The 26,496-nt window shown below is 36.6% G+C and overlaps 1 protein-coding gene across 5 annotated transcripts in view; it reads left to right on the forward strand.

Moving 5' to 3' along the window:
* PRLR (prolactin receptor) overlaps nt 1-26,496 on the forward strand; it is a 221,702-nt gene that overhangs the window by 186,159 nt on the left and 9,047 nt on the right. For 4 of the 5 annotated variants that reach the window (XM_072605870.1, XM_072605873.1, XM_072605872.1 and 1 more), the window contains exons 4-5: nt 5,651-5,783; nt 9,613-9,782. In XM_072605870.1, the coding sequence (XP_072461971.1) occupies nt 5,651-5,783; nt 9,613-9,782 (303 nt within the window). The remainder of the gene's footprint in view (nt 1-5,650; nt 5,784-9,612; nt 9,783-26,496) is intronic. The other variant, XM_072605874.1, reaches the window with a different exon arrangement.

Genomic DNA, 26,496 nt, shown 5'->3' on the forward strand with positions numbered 1-26,496 from the left:
TAGCAGTTGCATGATCATGGAGCCAGAAAAACTTCTGACTGCCTAATACAAGAATGACCAGGCTTAAATCTGTTTAGGACAATCCAAGGTTGTCTGTGTCCTTCAGATTTATGGTCTCCATGAGTGATTAACTATACTACAGGAAAGGAATTTCTTAATTGGATAGGCAGCAAATACAATAAGATAAAAGAGTGAACAAAGTGTTGATTGAAATTACAGCTCAGAACTTCTGTGTTTTCTCTGTCATTAACATGTCATAACGTAGTAACGTCCACAAGATAATTTTTTAAAAGTCCCGCTATTCAAGATAGTGTTTTAGGTTCAGGGTATCATAAGGAATGCTAAGCTAGCTCCATCTGGCCTTGTTGACATAAGAAGAGGTATTCTCTGAGTTTACTTCAGAGAGCAAAGTGACTGTTAGGTCCAGGCTCTTCTTAATTCAAGCTCTGGCTCTTATTAAAGTCCAAAAGTGATATTAAATATTATCAGCTTATACAGTAATTTTGTATGATTACTTTTCAGGATTTGCTTGTGCAAACATTTTTTTTCCTTTATAAGACATCTAATTTTAAGAGATATAGCCAGTATTCAAAGAATCAGAGTCTGAGATTTGGAAAGAACTTGGTAGCTGTGTCATTGAACCAATACCTGAAAAGAATCTTATCTGCAATGTACCTGATAAATAGTTGCCTAGCTTTTGCTTGAAGATTTCCTTCAGAGGCAGCCCATTCCACTTCAGGACAGTTTTGTTAAGCTTTTTCTGACATAAAAGCTAAACTTACATGTTTGCAATCTGTACCCATTACTCCTAATTCTTCCCTCTGAGACCAAGTAAGGCAACTCTCCTCTCTCTTTCCTATGAGAACCCTTCAAATACTTGAAGGCATCTATCATATCCTCTGTAAATCTTCTTTTCTCCAGGCTTAATATCCCCAGTTCTTTCAATCAAAACTCATGTGACATGATCTTAAGGACAGTCACTATTCTAGCTGCCCTTCTCAGGGTACATTATAGCTTACCATTGCCCTTTCCAGCCCCAAACTGTGGTACCTGGAACTGAACACAATATTACCAATGTGGCCCAACAGGGACTATATTTATAGACTGTCCCCAAACTTGAAGGAACTCAAGGTTGTCTAATTCAACTAATATCTGAAAAAGAATGCATTGTGTAATACATCCAACAAATGGCTGCATAGCTTTCATTCGAAGACCCCAAGTAATGGGGAACCAGTTTTACTTGCTCTGTAGACTTCTCCACCTCCTTGTCAGTGTTTTTCTCCCTTCACCCTTTTCTACTCTGCCCCTTTCTTTATTTTATATTTTGTCTTTCCCCATCACAATATAAGCTCCTTGAGTTAGAGACTGGCTTATTTCCTTTTATTTGTACCACCAGTACTTAGCACAATGCCAGGAGCATACTCAGTGCATAATAAATGTTTCATCTATCTACTATATCCTCCTTCTTCAAAGGCACTATACCTCTATAATATAACCAATTGAGTATCTTTTGACTGCTATGTAATACTGTTGATTCCTTGTGAACATATATTCCACTAAAACTACCAGATCTTTTTCTAAAATGAATCTAGCCATGATGATGGTGACCATGATGATAGAAGCAGCTTATGTATCTCTAGAGCCAGATGGTTTCAGAAGCATTTTTGCTTCCAATAATTTGGACCTGGTTAATGCTATGGATGTTACAGATGGAGAAACTGAAGCTCAGAGATGTGATGCAATTTTCTTGTAATCCCAAGCCAGTAAGTGGAAGATCTAATCCTCTGATTCTAAGTTGAAGATTTTTGAAGTATCCATACATCCATGCATTCATTCATTCAAGGAGTATTAATTAAATATCTCCTGTGATCAAGGTTCATGGTTTTAGGCACTGAGGATACAAGGACAAAAAACAAAGTCTCTGCCCACAGGGAGCTTATATTCTACTGGAGAAGAAGTCCTGAACTATTAAGTGTTAGATTCTAAAACTAGCATTTATACAGTATTTTAAATGTTAATGGTTTAAAGCATTTACAAAGTTCTTTACGTATATTATCTCACTTGAATCCTAACAACTTCATGAATTATATGTTAACATTATCCTCATTTTACAGATAATAGCTGATAACTGAGACTGAGAGGTTAGGCAACTTACCCAGGGTCATACATCTAATAAATAGTATCTGAAAGAGAATTCAAACTCAGGTCTTCTGACTCCAAGTCTAACATTCTATCCAGTACACCACCTAGTATACACACTAAGGATATATAGATGAAAGAAATGACCCTTTCTGTTATACCACACTACCTGTCAATGGAACAAGTATATACTTGGAGCAGTATAGTAATTTGTGAAACACACACTTAGTGCAGTACATCTTAGATTGTGGACTACTTGAGGATAAAATCCCAATTGCATTTTCTGAGCCAGGGTACAAATATGATGAGTATGAGAGACTACAGAAAGGGTAGAGTTTGTAATACTGAGATAAGGGCCGAGAATGTCCCCAGTTTCCTGATCCAGACTTCAGATGGGCCACTTCCTGGTATAAGGTAAATCCTGTGAAGTTAGTTGGATATGTGTCATTGAAGTAGCTCAACCAATAAATTATCAGCCACCTCAACTAATTTGTCTCAGTTTAACTCAGAAATCTCATGAAGAGAGGATGGGGTCAATCTGCAGACACATCAACTCCTGGAATTTGACCAAGGAATTCAGGAATCATAAGGTTCCAAGGATTTCCACCATCTGAGAATGTTTCCATACTTCATATAGGAAGAGTTTGATTTTTTTTAGATTGTATAGGCTTCTTTGGAATTCTTTGGAATGACATTTATCATTTGTTGACCTGAAAACTTGGTTAGAGAAAAGGCAACAGGCTAAATGCATACATTTTATAATTTAATTAATTAAACAATTCCTCATAAAGATAACGGTTACATAGCGCTACGGAGCCAGGATCAAATCTAGCTGGCCTGTACAGAAATCTTCTGGTTTTTATACATTTTGCCATGAGAAAGAAACTCTCTTAGTTGAACAAATCATACATTTAGTAGGACAAGACAATTAACAAAGTAGTGTCAATTGAGTTTTATGATCCCAAGCTGTGTGAATCTCCTTTCTGTGGCATGTCTCTGTGACATCAGATAATGAGAAAATCCCACCACTCTGATGACAGGTATCCTGCTGACACAGGAAAGGGTATCTTTAACAAAGTTTCAATTGAAATTACAATCCAGGACATCTGTGTTTTTCCTTATCACTAAGATGCCAGGAGAAGGGTCTGGTAAGGAAGTCCCATTTGCTTGCTGACATACCAAAAAGGAATTTACTTAAGAAAACAAGGGAGACTATTAGGTCCAGACTCTTCTTAATTCAAGCTTTGGCCCTTATTAAAGTCCAAAACTTATATTAAATGTTATCACATTGCAGAATTTTCTCATTTCCTAAAATTATTAGCTCCATGTTGTTCAACTGCATCATCCATGACAAATAAAGGGATATTGGATTTTCAAACACTTGTGTTCAGGGGTAGAAGATAATTCAATATTTCAGGGGATTTGTGATCTCAGTTATGAAGGTTTTGGCAAAGGGAAGTTCAAGCATTTTGTGCCTAAGGAATATCAGGCCACTGTTTCTCTATTTAACTGTATAGCCAACTCAGATGGGGGATGGATCAGAGAAAAGTACAACTCATCAACAAAACAAGGGACTCAGAAAAGAGAGGTAGAGGAAGAGTTGGGGAGAAAGGAGAAAAGGACCAAGAAACTGAAGAAAGTGGCCAGGAAAAAGGGCCAGAAGGGAAGGAGAACAGAGGAGACAAAATAGTATGGGGAAGGGAGTAAAAGGGGAAAGGAAAAGTAAAGAGAAGAAAGTACCAGAAAAGCAATTCTGAAGAGGAGGGAGTCAGAGGTAAAGAAGTAAGAGATCAGAACTATTTGGAAGGAGGTCAGTAAGTGCTGGAGGAAGGGTGGTGTGGCTGGACAGACGAATGTTGGGGAAAAGAAAGTTGGAATTAATTAGCCAAGCATCTGCAGGGTGCTTAGTATCCAAGGAATTTACATTATATTAATCACACTTGTGCTTCTGAGGATTTTAGGGTTTATGTGCCCCATATAATCAAAGAATATTAGAGCTGCAAGGGACTTATACCATCCTCATTTATGGAACAGGAAACTGGGATCCAGAGATGTGAGGTAGATCACCCACTGGTAAATATGAATGATGGTAGTCTTCCAACTAGCATCCCTGGTCCCTTAAAGGCTGATCCAGTATTCTTCCATCTACTTCTCCCCTATGCTGCCACTCAATGACCTAAATCCTTATGAGTATTCTCCTTTTTGACAAATAGCCACGTCTTCATTTTTATCACCATTTATTCATTTTTCAATGTTTTATGTTTATTCACTGAGCCTTACAGGATCTCTGCAGGCCATCACTATCACCCCAGTTGAAATGCCATGCCCTAGCTAGAATTCCACCCTTGGAATTCCTGTTCATCTACCTGAAAGTCAGTCTGCCCTGGAACTGCCAAGACTGGAGATGTGTCCTTGAATATTAGCTCCAGTGTCCATAGTCCCCTCCATTAGCTCCATAGTCCCCTCTATCATGGAACTATGTCTGTTTGGTAGAATCTGGTAGAATACAAATTATCCATACGTATGTGGCACACATTAGACTGGGAGCTTCTTGAAGAGGAGGAGACTGGGTATGTCTTTTCTTTTCTTTCTTTTTTTTTAACATATCCATAGTTGCCTAGCACAGTAAGTGAACCACAGTTAAGTACTTAATAAAGGCTTGTCAACTTAATTTACCTTAAGGTTTAAAGTACCCCTTTCACAACCATCAGGTGAGGTTGATCAATGTTATTACTGCCATTTTGCATGTGATCAAGCTAAGCCTGTAAAGCAGAGATTCTTAACTTTTTGTGTCATGGACCCCTTTGGCACTTTGATAAAGTCTATAAGTCTCTTCTCAGAATAATGTTTTTAAATGCATAAAATAAAATACATGTGATTACAAAGAAAACAAGTTATATTAAAATGTTATCAGAGTATTTTTATAAATTTGTAATATGCAGTTATCCCTTCCAATCATGATTTTTTCCCATTGCAATTTCAATATGTCAGTAGTCATAAAGAATTAAATGGGAATTTTTTCAGGAGTTTTTGGAAGCCACAAAAGGCTAACAGACAACATAGGAAATGTATTTTTCCTTAACATTGACCTTCATATAGCCTATGACCAAATACTTCCCCCAACTTTTTTATTAAGATACTATAAGTACCCCCATAAAAGAAAAATAAAAAAAAATTCAGGCTTCTTCTCTGGTACAAAAGAAGGGCCAAAATATTTTCCATGTGTGTAGCCCTAACCCCCATGACGTGAAAGGGATAACTCTAGTTCACAGATGCCATGAAATCTACCCACAGACTCTTTGGGGATCCTACTCTAAGAAGTTAGACTTGTAATTACATTGCTAGCAAATACCAAAGCCAGGTATTCAAACCCAGATCTCTTGACTCCCAATGAAATAAATGCTCTTTCCACTGTCTTCCATAATCCATCAAGAGCCGCTGAAAATAGAAGTGGTATAAAGAGTTGTATAGGGCATAATAATGACCCCAGTTGGTATCTGACTTTCTCTAGGACAATCAGCCCCTGGAAAGCCTAAGATCGAAAAATGTCGTTCTCCTGAAAAGGAAACATTCACTTGCTGGTGGAAACCAGGATCAGATGGAGGAATTCCTACCAACTACACTTTGTTTTACAGAAAAGAAGGGTAAAAAAAGTTTCATTTTCTCCTCATTTATTCTAATTAAACTGAATCATCCTCAATTCAAATACAGTCTGGTGGTAGTGGGATTGCCAGAGCCAGACTTCCTATTTCCTGGACTGACAGATATCCTATATCCACATTCTCCTGCCCAAGTTCTTGAGACTTAGATCCATTTGGAATATAATATTGATTATCATTATATGTTAATGAAGACTGTTATTAGTGACAGTACTTTAAGTATGATTCTCCCAGATACCACCATTGCTGTGTCTCTATGGATTTCTCTGGGGTGCTTCATGCCATTTATCACTATGGAATCTACTCATTTCCTAAAGTTATTCATTTTACATTGCTAATGTATAGAACTCAATTGCATTGTCTATGATAATATAGGGAATTTGGATTTTCAAAGTGGTTTTATATTCAGGGACAGAAAGAAGGCTATGAAGAAAGTAATTTGATACTTCGATGGATATGTAATCTCAGGGGAGAAAATAAATGCTTGTTAATTGAAATAAAATTTTAATTTAGAAGATAAATAGGGCAGGAAAAAAGTTACAATTCCAACTCATTACTGTCTTCTTATCCTGTGGGACCTTTGTCTATGTTCTCACTCTACCAGGAGTGAATCCATTTGCCATACAAGGGACCTTTCCCCTAACTTTCCTGATCTGACAGAGGTGTCAAAGGAACTCAAGTGCTGTCTACCATTTATCTCTCCTCTGGCTCACTCAATGACCTGCCTATTTAGTAGGATCATAGTTTTCTAAAGGAAATATTTTGTAAAGGAGGATATGAAAGGTTGTTTTGAAAATAAATAGAAAGTTAATATAATAGAAAGAATTTGGTGGAGAAAGTACATTTGAGGATAACTAGCAAAGACATATTTTAAGAATTTAAATGCTCCCATGTAGAGAGCAGGTCCTCCTACCTGGGAGCCAAACATTCCATCTGAACATTGAATCTGATTTTCACATTTCAGGAATCTATTCAGCTAAATATATGTTTAGCTGAAAAAAATTCTGTCACCTACATGATGTATCTTCTATTTAGATACCTAAGTTTAAGTATAAACAGTCAAATGAGGAACATGAGTTTGCAAAGAAGGCTCTGAGGTCAGGTCACCATGATGGAAACTGACACAACCTTAAGTATACAGAAGTAAGAAAAGGTTGGAGAAAAAAGTTTGAAATTTTGTTATTTTAAAGTCTAGGAGACCTTATAACATGTTTATAATACATCTTCTCCATACCTCTTTTCCATCCTGATTTCTTACCTTCTTCTGAATTCCTCAGCTTGCTTTTGTCTTTCTTAAAATGCAGTGATCAATACTTAACACAGAGCCACAAATGTGGCCTACAACAGAATGAAAAAAAGCTAGTACTTCCTTTGCTTTAAGCATTATGTCTCCTTTAATGCAACTTTGGATGGCATTAACTTTTTTGATCACCACATCACACAATTGCCTTGTCTTAAGCTTGTAGTCCACCGAAATGCCCAGATCTTTTTCAATAAACCATTGTCTAGACAAACCTGCCCAACTGTGATGGTAGGCAAAGTAGGATCTTTTACTGTTTTTGTTTTAGTGTAATCAAGTGCCTCTGAATGAATCTTGCTTTTATCAACCAAGAGTCTTTGCTAGGAGTAAAGTATAGAAACAAGAGTTTCTTTCGAAACAGCGTATGTATTTGTATTGTTAATTATTTTAATGTGATTAAAGATCTTCCCCATCCATTAATGGGCCTGCCCATTACAGGGAGTTTCATTAAGGAAGATTTGTAGAAAGGCCCACACCCTTTGTTAAGTTTCTAATGAAGCACTCGTTCTCAAGGGTTGTGATGACCTCTGGCTCTAAAAAATGTATAAATACTCTGAACGTGAGGTTTTACTTTGGGGCTTACTGACTAGAAGTGTTTTGTTTGGCCAGTTGAGACTCTGGGAAGTCACTAAAGAGCCCCCTCACCTTTGAAAACCCAGATGTTGGTGCTTTCCTCTCTGGTAACTATGTATGTATGGTTGGATAGTTATCTGTCAATCTGTGATGTATATCAGTTGGAAGTCTGTCTGTTGATTTTGATTTCTCTGTATTTTCCCTGAAGTTCAGGCTGCTGACTTTTCCCCTTGAATTAGTGAATGATACATATGCTTTATTGAAGTGATGGTTGATCCCTCAAAAGTTGCCTTTTCTTTTAGAAAAGCAGATCAAAGAAACTGTGATAGCAGCCCCTCCCCACCCCATATATGTCAGAATGCTTCCTTATAGACCAATCTTACACTTAAAAAGTTGACTTTTTTAATACAAATTTAAGACTTTACATTTCTACCTGTTAAATTTAATCTTATTTTGGTCATCTCATTATTCTATCCCATTGGCCTCTCTTTGGATCCAAATATTAGCTGTATCTCTAAGCTTTGGGTCATCTGTAAACTTGACTTCTATATGTTAACTCATAATCTATATATCTTCTATACCTTAATACAAATAATTGGGGGGAAAATGTTGATCAACACAAAGTGGAGTACTGATCCCTTGGGCACTAAAGTAAAGACCTCCCTCCAAATTAATTTCAACCCATTAATGAATGTGCTTTGGGTCTAGTCATTCAGCCAGTTTGAAATTCATCTATCTGTATTACTATCTGCATCAAATGCCTTTCCGATTTCTTAAGTATCCAATGTCTACAGTTTCCCCAATCTGCCAGTCTAATTATCCTCCCAAAAAAAGGAAATAAGGTTAGTCTGGTATGAGCTGTTCTTCCTGGAGCAAGATAAGATGAGATAATATTTTTACAAACCTCAGAGCACTATATAAATACTAATTGCTACTATTATTACTTTGAAGTTATATTGGCTGTTGGTGATCATTGTCTAAGTGCTTACAAGCCATCCTCTTAATAATATATTCTAGAATTATGCTACGAAGAGAAATCACATTTACCTTTCGATTATGGAGTATGACTTCTTAACATATTTTTATGAAATCTGAAAGAACATCTGCCCTTTTCTTGCCCTGTGTCCCCAGGATCTTTCAGAGATCACCAGTAGTTGCTTAACCATCACACCTACCAATTCTTTTGATACCTAAGAAATGGTTTGTCTAGGAGTGGTCATTTGAACTCACTGAGAATAGTTAGATGCTGCCTAACCATCCCTTCCCTTATCTTGGGTTTCTACTCCCCGCTAACCATTTTTGTTCCCTCTTTTCCAATTTAACCATCATCAATCTTAGAAGGGAAAAAGAGAAACTATGACTCAAGGAATCCAGACTTCTCACTGTAATCCTTTATTCTCATTCCATCTACCCCAAGAAGAAATTCTTTCCCTTTTTTTATCCTTCTCTTGCCCGCAACATGACTTTAAAGATACAATAACCAGTTTTTATTCTCTTTAATACTTATTAGCATCTACTCATTCTTGTCTAACACTCCCAATGCAAGTCTTACCATTCTTTTGTACTCATGCCTTTGCTTCCTTCTCCATAGTCTTTCTTAAATCTAGATTCATCACTGAGTTTCCCATGTATCAGTATCTGTAGGCAGTTCCCCTTTCTCTTTCTCACCACACTCATTTCTGCTTTTGTCAACTTGGTCACTTCCATAAGGTGCTCACCCAGCCACTCTCATTCTTCCCAAATCTCTTCTCTAGTACTTTGCTATTTGTTATTTCTAATTCTGATTCCTTATGTCTTCCTCCCCAGGCCAGAAAGCACAGCTTTTACTATGGCTCTTCCTTTAAGATATTTGATTCCTCAAAGCCAGTAATATTTTTCTAATGAGAAAATTGGAAAAACCAGGATTATTTTCTTAATTTGTTTTTTGGCTATTCCTTTCAGAGAGTCCCTCACCCATGAATGTCCAGACTACAAAACTGGAGGTCCTAATTCCTGTTATTTTAACAAGAGGCACACTTCTATATGGATGGTCTACATCATCTGGGTCAATGCCACTAACCAGATGGGAAGGAGTATGTCAGAGCCACGTTATGTGGATGTGACTTACATAGGTAAGAGGGAGAAAAGCTTTTCAAATCATTAGCTAACAAACAAAAACTGATTTGAGTTCTCTTGGTCACTGTAAATATTTCCAAAAAGTAAGATCAGTATATATGCATGATATTTGTCATTGGAACACAATTATCCTATTTTCATTTAGTTAGTATTTGCTTGCTGTGCCCTCTTCAACACACACACACACACGCATACACACATACACACACACACATACACATACACACACATACACACATACACACATACACACACACACATTTACTTGTAGCCAGAACAGTTTCCAAGGATCCTTTACTTCCAAGTCTATTAATCTCAGCAACCACTAATTAGTAGCTACCACTGTTCAAATTGAATTTGTGCAGGTAAGTAGGATTTTCATGAATTTAGGTGGCTGGGAGCTGGGAGAAGGAAATGATGGTGAAAATTTTCAGGAATGTATCTCAGTTCTGTAGGGTGATTGGAACAGATGGGGCCAAAATATTTAGCAAGGATGATAGACCTAATGAATGATTCAATTGAACCATAGAGTGGAGAGATGCAAGAAGGGTCAGAGTTTTGCCAAACTCCAGAATTTAGACAGAAAAAAAGCAAAAAACAACGGGAACCAACTCAACTGAAAGCTACCCCACAAGCCTCTGTCACTTATGCTGTGAAAATATCAAATGTGACACAGATTTGTTTTGCCTCTGGGAGGAACCAGGGAAAGGAAACCATATACACACACACACACACACACACACACACACACACACACACACACACACACACAGGAATTTGATTAGGAATGTGGCAGGAATTATCAGTTAGTGGAGCAGAGTCTGCCAGTAATTGGAAAGGAAACTTGAGAGGGGTCAGGGGAAACTGTCCTACCATGGAGACAGTCTTCATAAAGATGCTTTGGGTCCAGGGAGGGACTGTGTAGGCAGAGTTAGCAAGGTTCTACTAGACTCTGGGACAGCAGGAAGTTATAATGCTAAGAGTGTGGTTTTTTAAGAAATGAGGAATGTCTGTCAGTTAAAAGAGCATAGCTGAGCATATACTGACCATGAAAGGTTGGTTTTTGGGAGTAGATCTAGTACAGTTGAGTCCTTTGGCAGGCAGGAGGCAGTAGAGGACAGATAGTTCTTGGGATTACTGATATAAAATTAGCCTGGGTACTGGGTTAGTTGCCATCATGATGATACCCTCTCATATGGAATGGGGCATGAGTTTGTGCAGTTTCCCAAAGGAAGAATATCTCCAACTGGGAATGAAGATGCCCCAAGAAATTCTCCTAAGGACTACTCACTATAATTAAAAGCTACAATTAATGACCAAGGTGCATTATTCTGTAGCATAGACATGGAGGAACCCAGAGCAGAAGGAAAGGCAAAGATAATATTCATCTGTGTCTGAAATGTCAGTGAATGTCAAGGTTGTAATATCTTACCAGTCAAGTGGCCTCCCTAATAATGTCAAGAGGAGGCCAAATAGACACATAGTGATGGCCTTTTAATGAATTTCTATGGAAGACCACATAAGAGAATTGAGTCATTGTCATATCACCATGAGACTCAGGCTGTGATTTCAGATATTAACGTGAGAGGGACAAGTGTACCAAAAAGTCCTGCCAAAAGCCAACAAACCTGATATGACTCTGAGTAGCTACTCTGCAACCTTGGTTCCAAGGAGGAGTAGATCTCATAATAAAGCTGCCACAATCCTGGATTTATACAATGCCTTTCACTGCTATAAATTATTTCTTGCAAATGGAGTACCTGGCTCCATGTCTGAAGCTCCTTTTTGTATATCAAACAGTGTGGTGCTTTTAAAAATATTTATGTGGTTAAATTAAGTGGTCTTCTGACACATAGAATATCAGATAGGGGGTCATATTTATGACATAATTCTGGAGTGTCACCAGAAAAAATGAGTAGTTCAGTTACTCCCTATAGCAGCATGCCTCCCACAGACTTATCAATCAAGTAAAGAGGGTAAATCAAGATATTAAATAGTTCCTGCCTTGTTGTCAATTATCTACAGTAGGACTGGTCCCAATAATTGCCTATGGTTGAATTTGCCCACATAAAGGCAATGGACTCAGTGCTTGAATTATTGATTTTCCTCGGTCCCATCAGAGTATGCCTTCCACTTTAATCAAACAATAAACAAAAAACATTTTTGAAGAGGTCACATGATGTCCTCAAGTGCGGCCCCTTGACTGAATCCCCTTAACAAAAGGATCTGATCTGTAAAAGTTGGACTCAGTCGAAAAACCACACCCAGGGACCTAGAAGGCCACATGTAGCCTCAAGGCCATAGGTTCTCCACCACTGCAGAGGATAGACACCTGATTTTGGAAGCTGGAAGAGCTGACTGGGTAGACCTTCCTCTGATACCCGTTGGCTGCGTGACTCAGAGCAAATAACTTAATATAATTATACTCTAGATCAGTTGTGTCAAACTCAAATAGAAAATGGGGCCCCTGATCCATGCATAAGGATCTCTACCAGCAGCACACTTAAGTTTAAAATGTAATGTTCTCTATGTTTTACGTTATTTTTATTTATTTTGTTCAAAATTTCTTAGTCGCATTTTAATCTGGTTTGGGCTGTATGCTGCCTACCTGCCCATGTTTGACACCTCAAATATAGAAACTCTCTAAGACTGAAAATTATAGAGAAGGTGCCAGCCTGCAGTAGTAGAGGGAGCTTCCTCATCCACTGGTGAGGTCACAGGTGTAGGAACTGTCATTATCCCTATGTGCCAGACACTGTTCTAGGCACTGATGAGAAAAAGACAAAAGTGAAATCAATAGTCCCTGGCATCAAGGATCTTATAATTTACAGGGAAGAATACAACATACACAAATACAGACATATACAAAATAAATACAAACTTATCTGGTCCAGGAGGGGAAGCTTTGGGAATTAGGAAAGGCCTCAAGCCAAAGGTGACATTGGAGCTGAGTTTTACAAAAAATGAGGGGTTCTAAGAGACAGAGGTAAGGAGTGAGTACATCCTAGACAAAGAAAAGAAAAGAGATAGCATGTCATATATGAGGAACAAAGAGAAGGTCTGTTTAACTGGACCACTGAGCATGGGAAGTGAAATGCATGGCAAGGATGGAAAGGAAAAACATCCCCATCTGGCAGGTATTCCAGCAATGCTACAAAGGCCTGGCAGAGAGCAAGCACATGCCCTTTACAGGGGCAATTCTGGGCACCACAGCAAGCCCTTGAGGGTGCACTGAAGCAAACTGGAGACCCAAGAGTCTTGACATAAAGAATGTTCTCCCACAATGTCAAGGGGAGGCCAGGCCTGACTAAACCATTCAAACTTAACAGCATGAAGGCCCTCAATGAGTGTTCCTCATGGACCTGTACCATTTCCCAGACTTTTAATCTGGTAATAGATAAAATCAGTGACTTTGAGGGCCTGGAAAATGGAAGAAAGAAAGAAAGAGAGAGAGAGGGAGGAAGGGAAGGGAAGGGAACCATTTAACATGGCAAATAGAGTACTGGTCTTAGAATCAGAAGGATTTTAGTTCAGATCCCTCTTCTAAACACTTTCTAGATGTGATCACATGCAAGTCATTTCATCTTTGAATTATGAGATGGGTTCTCCTCTACATCAGTCGAGGGAGTTCCCACACTCGTGAAATAACAGGTCCTTGTTATACTAATAATATATTGACATAAATCTGCTGGGAAAGTCCATTGTGTAACTGTGAATGATCTATGCCCCCATTCACAGAAATAATAGGCAGCTGATTATTAAACTATCTAGATTCTCTTTAAACTGAAACAGACCTCTCCTGCTACTGTCTGAAGTGAGAAGCAGTCTGACAAGGAGTGATAAGGACTCGTAGCAAGTATAAGGCAGAACTGAAAATCTACTTGTAATTTTTCCCTCACAAATAATCTTTGAATCCTCTTCCTCCTTTGACATGGCATAGTTTAAAGGCTTTTTCCTCTCTTTGAAATAACTTCCCTTTCCCACTCAGTTTTTCTTTTTTTTTTTTTTAACATTTTTATTTAAATTTTTGAGTTTCAAATTCTATCCCTCTTTCCCTCCCTCCTCCTGAGGTGGTAAGCTGATAAAGGTTGTACATGTAAAATTACATAAAACATTTTGGTATTAATCATTTTGTACAAGAAGATGCAAATAAATGGAAAAAATGAGAGAAAGTGAAAAATAATATGCTTCAATATGTATTCAGTCAGTATCAGTTCTCTCTCTGGAGGCAGATAATATGCTTCTCCATTAGTCCTTTGGGATTGTCTTGGATCATTGCATTGCTAAAAATAGCTAAGTTATTCACAATTCATTGAACAATATTGCTGTTACTATGTACAATGTTCAACTAGTTCTGTTCATTTCTCTATGCATCAGTTCACATAAGACTTTCCAGGATTTTCTGAAACCATCCTGCTTGTCATTTCTTATAGCACAATCATATTTCATTACAATCATATACCATAGCTTGTTTAGTCATTTCTCAGTTGATGGATATCCCTTTGATTTCCAATTCTTAGCAACCACAAAAAGAGCTGCTACAAACAGTTTTGTACAAATAGGTCCCTTTGTCTTTTTTGAATGTCTTTGGGATTTAGACGTAGCAGTGGTATTGCTGGGTCAAAGGGTATGTACAGTTTTATAGCCCTCTGAGCATAGTTCCAAATTGATCTACAGAATGGTTGGATCAATTCAAAACTCCACCAGCAGTGCTATAGTGTCCCAGTCTTTCCACATCCCCTCCAACATCCAAAATTTTCTTTTTTTGTCACATTAGCCACTCTGATAGATGTGAGGTGGTACCTCAGAGTTGTTTTAATTTGTCTTTTTCTTATCAACAGTGTGTAAATCATGTACCTATTTGGTCCTTTTCTTGATATATGGTATGAGATATTGGTCTATATCTAGTTGGTGCCATACTGTTTCCCATACCATTTTGCAGTTTTTGTCAAATAATGAGTTTTTCTTCCAAAAGCTTTGACTTTTAAGTTTATCATATACTCAGTTACTATGATTATTTATTATAATCTATCCATTGATCCACCACTCTATTTCTTAGCCAGTACCAGATTGTTTTGATAGTTACTTCTTATACAGTTTGAGATCTGGTACAGCTAAACCACCTTTTTTCACATTTTTTTCATTGATTTCCTTGATATCCTTGAGCTTTTGTTTTTCCAGATGAATTTCATTATTTTTTCTAGCTCTATAAAATATTTTTGATAGTTTAATTGGTATGGCACAGAATAAATACATTTAGGTTGAATTGTCATTTTTATCTTATTGGCTGGTCTACCCACAAACAATATTTTTCCAATTGTTTAGATCTGACTTCATTTGTGTGCAAAGTGTTTTATAGTTGTGTTGACACAGTTCCTGTATTTATTCTGGCAGATAGACTCTCAAGTATTTTATATTGTCTACACTTATTTTAAATGAAATTTCTCTTTCTCTCTCTTGCTGCTAGATTTTGTTGGCAATATATAGAAATGCTTGCTAAAGTTGTTAATAATTTCAAGTATTTTTAGTTAATTTTCTAGGATTTTTTAAGTATAACATATTGTCTGAAAAGAGTGATAGCTTTCCCAGAGACTATAGGAACACAATTACAAAACACTTTTCACACAAATAAAGTCAGATCTAAGTAACTGGAAAAACATCAGTGGCTTGTGGGTAGGCCAAGATATTATAATAAAAATGACAATTCTACCTAAATTAATATATTTATTCAGTACCATACCAATCAAACTACCAGAAAATTATTTTCTGAGAGCTAGGAAAAATAATATCAAAAATTATCTGGAAGAACAAAAGGTCCAGAATATCAAGAGAATTTATGAAAAGAAATGCTAGGGAAGGTGGCCTAGCAATACCAGATCTCAAATTGTATTATAAAGCAGCAATCATCAAAACCATTTGGTACTGGCTAAAAAATAGAGGGGTAGATCAGTGGAATAGATTAGGTACATAAGACACAGTAGTCAATGACTATAGTAGTCTACTGTTTGATAAACCCAAGGGCCTTAGCTTCTGGAATAAGAACTCACTTTTTGACATAAACTGCTAGGAAAACTGGATAACACTGTAGCAGAAACTGGTCATAGACCAATGCCTGACATTGTACACAAGAATAAAGTCCAAAAGGGTAAACAATCTAGGTATAAAGGCTGATATTATCAACAAATTACAGGAACAAGGGATAGTTTAATTGTCAGATTTATGAAGAATGGAGAAATTTATGATGAAACAAGAGATAGAAAACATTATGAAATGCAAAATGGATCATTTTGATTACATTACATTGAAAAGATTTTCCACAGACAAAGCCAATGCAACCAACATTAGGAATGAAGCAGAAAACGAGGAAAGAATTTTTACTAGTACCTGTGATAAAGACCTCATTTCTAAAATATATAGAGAACTGAATCAAATTTATAAGAATAAAAGTTATTCCCCATTTGGTAAATGGTCAAAGGATATGAACAGTCAGTTTTCAGAGGAAGAAATTAAAGCTATCTATAGTCACATGAAAAAAATGCTCTAAATCACTATTGATTGGAGAGATGCAAATCAAAACAACTCTGAGATATCCCATTACACCTATCAGATTGGCTAGCATGACAAAACAGGAAGATGATAAATGTTGGAGAAGATGTGGAAGAGTTAGAATACTAATTCATTTGTTGGTGGAGCTCTGAGCTGATCCAATCATTCTAGAGAACAATTTGGAATTATGCGCAAAGAGCTATAAAAATGTGCATACACTTTGACCCAGCAATATCCCAAAGAGATCATAAAAATGGGAAAGTGTCCTCCATGTACAAAAATATTTATAGCAGCTCTTTTTTGTGGTGGCCAAGAACTGGAAATCTTATCAATTGGGAAATGGTTAAACAGTTGTGTTATATGAATGTAATAGAATACTATTGTGCTATAAGAAATGATGAATAGGTAGACTTCAGAAAAATCTGGAAAGACTTATATGAACTGATACTGAGTGAAATAAGCAAGAACCAGGAGAACATTATACACAGTAACAGCCATACTATATGAGGACTGTTTCTGATAGACCTATCCCTTCACAGAAATTCAATGACATAAAACATTCCCAAAGGACTCAATGAAAAATGCCATCCATATCCAGAGAAAGAACTATGGAACTGGAATGCAGAATGAAGCAGACTATTTTCTCTTATGTTTCATTTTGTTTTGCTTTTTCTCATTGTCTCTCCCATTCGTTTTAATTCTTCTATGCAATATTACTAATGTGAAAATATGTTTAATAGGAATGTATGTGTGGAACCCATGGGGGATTGCATGCTGTGGGGGGCAGGAGGTAAGGGGGAAAGAAGGGGGAGAAAATTTAAAACTTACAGAAGTGATTGTTGAAAATGGAAAACAAATAAATTAATTTTTTTTAAAGTAGGAAATGAAAATTAAAGATCAAAGGAAGCAGTTCACATAGAGAGCTATAGAATCACAATAAAATGTTACCAGAACGATGCCAGGCTTCAATTCTCTTTAGGGGCAGTTGGTTGTGGCAAAAGATGGAGTGTTGAACCTGGAGTCAGGAAGTCTCATCTTCCCGAGTTCAGATCTGACATCAGACTCTAGCTATCTAACCCTGTTTGTTCAGTTTCTTCATCTATAAAATAAGCTGGTGAAGGAAACGGCAAACCAGTCCAGTATCTTTGCCAAGAAACCCCCAAAGGGGTCATGAAGAGCCAGATATGAGTGAAAAAGGACTGAACAATGATAATTTGCAACAGCTAGGTGATGCAATGGATAGAGTCACAGGGATGGAGTCAAAAAGACTGATATTCTTGATTTCAAATCTGGCATCAGACACTCACTAGCTGTGCCACTCTGAGCAACTCATTTACCCCTATTTCCCTCAGTTTCCTCATCTTTAAAATGATCTGGAAAAGGAAATGACAAACTACTCCAGTATCTTTGCCAAGAAAACCCCATATGGGCTCATGAAGAATTGGACGTGACCAAAGAAGGACTGAAAAACAATTTTCCTTAAAAGACAAAAAATAGGGCAATATGCTAATAGTCAAACAAATTACAATGTTATATTCTGAGATGTTTCTAAAACTATTAAAATTTAAGTTACATAAGAAAGAGTGAGTTTTGTTTCCTCATTACCTATTCTAATTCCTTCAATTTCTTTTCATCTCTTATTACTAAAACTAATATTTCTTTTTTATTAATTTATTTTAAGCTTAAATACTAAAACTTCAATACACAATAAGAAAAGAAATATTATAAACTCAAATACTAAATCTTAAATACAAAAGAAAAATAAGCATTGCCAGGTACACAGCAGAAAATGAGAAGATTCAAAATATACAGCAATAAATTTCCATTTCAAAAAAGTCTATATAATAAATACTACCCATTGTGCTCTAAGCTGTCCACCTTTTCTTTGCTTCTTTGTAAGTTTCCTTTTGTTCTCTGCTATGTACTTTTTATTTTGTTCTTTTGTTTCCCCTTCATCCCCCCCTCAAAAAGGCTACAATTAAGTACATATATTCACACAATATGCATACATATACACATACACATATTTAGAAATCTATAATCATAGTCATATACATTCATATACATCTATGTAAGACCATACTATACTTGTCTTCTGTTTCTCTGAGGTTAGATAATGTCTTCCTTTGTAGGCCCAAGTCTTTGCATATTTTTCTAAGACCACCAACTCATCATTTCCTATACGACAACCTTATTCCACACAACCTTAAACTGTCTGGTAATTTTAAATAGTCTAAAACAATATTGATTAATATGGCTGACATATATTGTAGTTACTCAGTTTTTCACTTTTGATTAAATTTATTTTAGCTTTAACTTTGTCTGAGATCATGATTACTACCCTGCTTTTTTTCCCTAATAAATTCTACTCCTGATCTTTATTTTATATTTGTGTGTATCTCCTATTTCCTCTCCCTCCTGACTCCTCTACTTTACTTTTACCTGGTATTTTGCCATTCTGCTACTTGATCTACGCCCCCCCCCACTAAAGATGCCTCCCTTATCCTGTCCCCCTTTCCTATTTCCTTAGCCTTTCATTTCTTTCTAAATTTAGAAGACTTTGATGCCCTTCTAGATATATTTATGTATGTGTACATATGTGTGTGTATGTATGTGTGTATGCATATATACATATGTGTGTGTATGCATTGTTCCCTCTCTAATCCATTCTTGATGAGAGTAGGGGTCTGGAACAACCAGCCCTCCTTCTAGATCTAATTCCTCTGTGTCAGTTTTTCCTCTTGCATTTCATTTCTATAACGTAATTACTCCTTTTACTTTTTCCCAGAAGGTTTGCTTTTTAGTATCACATCATACTGAGCTCTACTCCAATCTTTGTTTCAAATTACTCAGTTACTAATAACAATCTTAGACATACAATTTATATTTCCTTGTATAAAAAGTAAAGAGTCTGTCATTATGGGGTCCCTTGTAATTAATCTTTGTTGTTTACATTTCTCTTTGATCTTGTATGTCAAATTTTGCATTTTTCAGGCCTTTTTGCAACAAAAATCATGAAAGTCTGGCAATTCATTAAATGTCCATTTTTTTTCATTCAGGATTATGCTTAACTTAGGTGGGTATGATAGTTTCATGTGCAGTCCCCAGTTCTTTTGCTCTTCAATACATAGTATTCCAAGACTTGTTGTCTTTTAGTATAGCCACCATTAGGTCTTGTGTGATTCTAGTTGTAACTCTGCTGTATTTGAATTGTTTTTTCTTCTTGCTTATAATATTTTCTCCTTAAGCTGAGGATTTCAAAATCTAGCTATGATATTCTTGTAGGCTTTCCTTGTAGGATCTTTTTCAGGTGGCAATGGGTGAATTTTTTCCATTTCTACTTTCCTTTTTTGTTCTAATGCTTCAGGAAAATTTTAAAAATTATTTCTTGTATTATTATATCAAGATTTTTTTGATTATAGCTTTTAGGTAGTTCAATTATTTTTATGTTTTCTCTTATTTATCTGTTTCTTCAGATCAGTAATTTTTCTTATGTGATGTTTTGCTTTCTCTTCTATTTTTTCATTCTTTATATTTTGTTTTGTTATTTCTTAGTCCCTTATAACTTCACAGCTTTCCCTTGCCCAATTCCAATTTTCAAGGAGTCATTTTGTTCCTTAAAATTCTGGTTCTCCTCTTCTAGTTGGTTGACTTTCTTTTTACAGCCTTCATTTTTTTGGGGGATTGTTCTTATTTTTTTTTTCCAGTTTTTCCTAAATCTCTCTCATTCAATTTTTAAAGTCTTTTTAAAGTTCTTCTGTGATTCTTTTTTGGACAAGTGACTATTTGACATTACTCCTTGGAGTAAGAGAGACTTTCTTTTGCCTCAATGTCCTCCTCTGGTCTTCTCTAGTCCCATAGTAACTTTCTGTGGTTGGGTTCTTTACCCTTAACCTACTCATTTTTTTTTTTAATTTGTAGAAGCTTATTATTGTAATTACCTGTAGTCAGGGTATGGGGGATGATGCCTGTTCCCTCAGATCCTCCTTCAGTTCTCTCCTGTGGCCTGGATTCAAAACCAAGAATTCTGTCCTCCTGTAAGTGCCCATAGCCAGCAGAGTCCCCACCCCACTGTTTCAGCACTCACCAGGTGTATGCTGGTTCCTTCTCACCCAGGGCTGTGTCTTGGCAGCACAGCTGGGCCTGGCATCCCTTATCAGCAAAGGTTCCCTCATTCTTCCCCTGCTCAGATGCCCAACTTTCCACACTGTTGGGGAAAGGAAAAATCCTGTGGCTGAGGCCAAGGCTGTCTCCCAATCCAGCTACTCCCAGGGCTAGCTACTTGCTGTTTTGGCAGAAATAGCCTGGAGGTGTTTACACTTCACAGTGACTAAATCCCAGATCTTCTCTGGTTGTCCCAGTGGGACCACTGTTCTGCTGCAACTCTTGTTTATTTTTACTGCTCTACATTCACCTTGAGGTGCTATTTTGTCTTATTTGTAGAGGAAATCTGGAGAGCTTGGAATTTTCTGACCTACTCCACCATCTTCCCAGAATTCTCTTTCTGTACCTGATGGAAGTAATAGCGGGCATCCTTGCTTCACCTTGGTTGTATTAGAAAGGTTTCTAGATTATTCCCATTGCAGATATTGCTTGCTGAGGGTTTTAGATAAATATTACTTAGGATTTTAAGGTAAGCTCCGTTTGTTCCTATGCTGTCTAGTGTTTTTTAGTAGCAATGGGTGCCACACAGTTCTCTTCTTAAAATGTCCTTTTGTTGCTGCTCTGGACTTTTCTTTCCAGTCTAGTTCTGACCCTTGCTTAAACTTCCACACTGTACCATGTGATCCTAGTTCTCTTACAAATCTACTTGGTAGCTATAGTTCCCACTACTTGAATACTTCCATGGGACTATGATTTCATGGATAAGGGCTCTCCCCTAATATTGCAGATTGATGCCTCCCAACTTGTGGGACTCTTGCCTGTGTCCTCTAAGTCTTTCAAAGAGAGTTCATCCTCCATGCTAGGAGACTTCCTCTAATTCTCTTAGCATTGTATGAATACCAGTTGACACACGGGCTGTCCATTGATTATTCCTTACATTTACCCCATGACCCGTGCCCCATGACCACTGCTTTCATAAATCTAGAATATTTCCCAGAAGTATACTTCACTTCCATTTTGTTCTAAGTAACTGATGTTTATTCATTAATAGTGCAGCAGAGAATCTTTTAGATTTACTATCCTTTGTCCTGTCTCATCATCTGTCACACATCTCTGTCCTTTACATTGTTTCCTCTGTGTAATTTTTGGTCACTAATGTATTGTAGTGTTGTTATAGCTGCCATGTGCCCCTCCATTGCCCTTTGAGTCACTCCTAACTGAGGACAAAATTCTTCAGAGACTATGATACTCTATTAATCCATTTAGAGCATTTCAACATGAGTTTCAAGACTTTAGTGTTCACCTTTTTATACGACATTGTTGAAGAGAAGACCATTTTTGTTCACCAAGCAGTCTGGTTAATAGGAAAGAGCCACCAATGACCCATGTGTACTGTCCGTGGATATTATTTACCTTGCTGTTTTATAACTTTGCATTTGAAATGGACAACTATGTAGCTATCATTCAAAAGCCAGCCTGGTAAAGCTCATTACCACAAGAGGCTGATTACTACTAGAAGTTAATGGGAAAGATTAGGGGTTCATTGGCCACTAGACAATGAATGATTTGACTATGACAACTCACAAAATCATTTACTAATAATATGGAAGTGCTATGTCATTTGAGAGAATTCTCCCACTGATGAAACCTTGAATCCTTGAAGTATTACCATAAGTACAAGATAATCAAATATACTTGACATTAAAAATGTACTGCACATAATTTCATTCTCCAATGATGATTCAGGAGGCACTTCAGAAACTGGCAGTACTCCATAGTCATCAGAACATCAGTTACTGTGTTAGGTGTCATCATGCCCATTAGAAGAGATATACTTGATAATAATAACAAACAAAAAGAAGCTTTTCCAAAATTATAATAGTGAAAGTTTCAAAAAGGTCACTGAGACCCAGTGCTGTCCTTGAAATGCACTGTTTACCAGTAGCCAATTTTGATTATCTCATTGGGCACTAGAGGCAATGTCTTGAGGTCCTTTTGGGGGTAAGGGAGGTACCTGGATGATAGCCAGAGTGGCAAAAAGCTTCTGAATTGTGATACTACTCAAAATGCTCTCACTTGCCCTTCCATGTAATGATGTTACATGACACAAAGACACATTTTACCCCACCACCTGACCTTTGGATATCATTCAGTCAATATGCAATTTTATGTACCTGGGCCACATCTGTTTTACCCCTGTGTACAACAAAACAAGACCACTCAGCAGTGAAGATGCATACCAATTAAAATGGAGGCAAAAGAAGATAGGTAAGGACAGAATGAATAAAAGTCCTTTTTCTTCTTAAATGGAGTACAAAACTAAGAGTCAGTAAGACCTAACTATGGAGATAATACCTATGGTACCAGCCTCACAGGATTATAGTGAGAAATAAATGAGATAATGTAACTGAAGTGATTTGCAAACTGTGTAGCACTATTCCAATATACACCACTATTGTTGATGTCATCATTGTTAGCACATGGTAAGTTAGGGAACCAGTGATTTCCTGGAGAGAGAATAAAGGTATTTTGAGGAGCATGAAGAGTAGAACTTCTAGTATCAGAACACTGAATGCCAAATACAACTCATCAAGGTTCACTTCTTTATATCGTCCAACTGAGCACATCTGAGGTTAGAGCAAGTTAAAATGGGAGAAAAACTCAATTCTAGAATGAAGGATTAGTTCAACAAATAGTTCTAGTAAAAAGGGATTCCAATAGCAAAGAATTTTAATAGTGGCAATCTTGACCAAGGAAATTAATTCACCATTGTATATTTACTCATTGGTGCAAGAATATATTGATTCTATAAAAGCAAGAGCAAGGTTTCAATAGTGGTTAATAACAAATTCAATAATCCAATTGTAAACTATGTTTCTGAGAGTATATGAAAGATTATTAAGAATTCAATGATGATTTTTTTAAAGCTAGTTTATTTTCCATTCAACCTGACACTGTTCAGGAGACAAATATAACTAATCTAGTATTTCCATATGCTTTATAGCTGTTTAAAAATTAATATTTGTCAATAACCCTCAGACTATTAAAGAATGTATGAAAGACATTGTTTAAACATCTGATTCAAATTTTCAGAGGAATATCGTTTGATTCATTAATTCAACAATCATTAAGCATCTGTTATATATAAAACATTGTGACTAAGGCATTAGAAAATAAACAAGCTTAATTAAGATGTAATCTCTGTTCTCATAAATCTAAAATATTTCCCAGAAGTATACTTGACTTCTATTTTGTTCTAAGTAACTGATGTTTATTCATTAATACTGCATTAGAGAATCTTTTAGATTTAGTATTCCTTGTCCTGTCTTATCATCTGTAGGTGTTAGAATAGCTGACCTGTGAGGTCTCTTCTGGCTCCGTATCTATGATCTTATGATATTGACTAAGTTATATTCATGCATTGCCGACACATTTTAAAATGTGCTGCAAATAATTGGTTTTCATACTAGGGAGCAGCTTCTAATTGCTTCCCAAAAATCATTGCATAATTTTGCAACTACAATCTAGTCTTCTTCTTAAAAAAAAAAAAACAACCACCTTTAAACTGCCCTAAGACTTTTGGGATACCCTGTCTTAGTCCTATAGAGGATCTTAGACATATTTAATATAACTCTTCAATAGGTCAACTGATCTGTGAACTCATTCATCTAAATATTCCCTCTACTGGTGTAGTTTCCCTCTTACTCTGTGACAATATTCCCCATGTCCTCCATGATCCTCCACAGAACTAAGGATATACTCAGTTTGTTGGAAACCTTCCTCTGGATCCTTTTACCAAGTTCTAGTATTTGCCTCTTATCTCTTATTCATGCCACATGACAAGCCTACCTGATCACACGTTTCTCTTCTGCCATTTCTGTGGTATGGGGAATAAAGAAGTGGCCTTGATGCCACGAATACATGAATTTAAATCCTTCCTCTAACACACGTTGCCTGTTTCACCTTGGAGAAGTCACTTAACTTCTCTGTTCTCTAGAGAACTCTTTAAACTATAAGTTGAATAGAAATTCCCAACCTGTGTTGTCAAAAGGAGACATTTTACCTGGGATTTCCCCATGTCAATGAAATCAAAGGTCCAGCCCCTATCCTCTACCACTTCTTGTACATAGTTCATCATAGGAAATATGCAACAGCCTCCTTGAACTATCCTCTCCCCCACCAGGCATCTCTCCATTGTTTTCTGGATCAGCAACAATTTTCATTTTCCAGAAATTGTGGTATTCTAAGAGCCCTAACAATACAGCATTATCAGAGCATTTCTATTATAAATGATTGGTTTTCACACTAAGGAGCAGCTTGTAATTTTTTCTCAAAAATCACTGCATAATTTAACAAATGCAATCTAGTCAGCTCTCTTTTTCCTCATCATTACTTGACCCAACTTATTTCAAGTCTGTAGTTTCCCAAATAGAAGTACTGATATACTAATCTAATAGAGCAGTCATCCTATTGCATGTCAAAATCTAGAAAATAAGCATTTTTCATAGTGAGTTTTTTGTTTGCTTTTTTCCGTGTGGATTGTCATGTCATTTCTCTTCTGACAAATCATGGATCTTGGTGAGGTCTTAAAATTTTCAAGAATTTCAGCATAATGTCATTCACAAATAGGAGCATCTAGAGAACCTTATCACCTACAGAGAATCCATCTTCCATTTGGATCACATATTGGGTATCCACTAGGAAAATGGTGAATACTTTTGATGAACCATACATACTCCATGTTATGCTTTCAAGATATCAATAAGAAAAAGGTAATACAATAGTGATAATATTTAGTATAAATTTTAGACTTTAATAAGGTTCAAAGTTTGAATTAAGAAGAGCCTGAACCTAATAGTCCCCTTTGTTTAACTTAGAGGATGCCTTTTGATGTCAAGCAAATGGGACTTCCTTACCAGACCCTTCTTCTAGTATCCTAGTGATAAGAGAAAAACACAGATACCTTGGGTTGTAACTTCAGCTTTGTCAACTCTGTTAAGATAAACAACTTCAAAGGCATGCTAGGGAAAGAAGATGCCCAGAGCTTGGGATCATAAAACCCAACTGATGCTACTTTGTTTTCAGTGTGTTTATCTAAGAGAACTCCTTTCTCATGGCAAAATGTATATAAGCCAGAAGATTTCTGTACTGGGTAGCCAGAACATTTCTGGCTCCATAATACATTATGTTACCGTTTTCTTTAATAGGGAATTGATCAATTAATTAATTAAATCATAAAATGTATGCATTTAGCCTGTTGCCTTTTCTCCCTAACCAAGTTTTCAGGTCAACAATAGTTATCTCTGTAGTAGCCTCTATCAAAGAACCATGCTTTTTTTTATCAACAAACAAAAATAGCAATGTTTTGTGTTCTCTGTACCTTTCTGTCAAGCACTTGAATCTAAAGATGCAGTCTGCTGTAGAAAATCCAAAAATCCTATTTGTTCTCTTCTTATATTTTCATTACAAAAACCCTGGGACATATGTAAATAATCCTCAAACCATGCATAAATGTGAATATGTAGCCATGTAGATTAGTAGCATTGATATTCTTGCAGTTACCTTTTTGGGGTAACAATATCATGTGTTATTTTTTTCCTCTTCTTTTGGCATTTTCTCTCCTCTTTGCTTATTAATGATTCCTTGGTGCTTTAAAAATGATGTCACCTCCAGATTTCTTGGTTGTGTACTTGGTCTGCTACAACCATTCTTTTCAACTATTTTTTTTCCTTGAGGGACATTTCAACTTTCTTCCACAACACACTGGGAACCAAAGTATTAGAGTCCAAATCTGGTGTTTCTTCTATCACTGCTTTTATCATAACTGATGATAAAAAAATTTGCTATAGAAATGCTGAAAAAGTCATTACATTTTCTTTCTGTCTGTTGTCATCTTGTTGGTGACATTGGGGAAGAGTATTGGGATGATGTGGATCTCTAGGCTTCGCATCAAGCTTTCTGTAAAATAGTCCACTAGAATACATACATACATGTATATATATGCATATATATATGGATGAATATATGTGTGTGTGTGGATGGGTGTGGATGTGTGTGTAT

This window comes from Notamacropus eugenii, chromosome 4 (genome assembly GCF_028372415.1).
Source record: "Notamacropus eugenii isolate mMacEug1 chromosome 4, mMacEug1.pri_v2, whole genome shotgun sequence".
NCBI lineage: Eukaryota > Metazoa > Chordata > Mammalia > Diprotodontia > Macropodidae > Notamacropus > Notamacropus eugenii.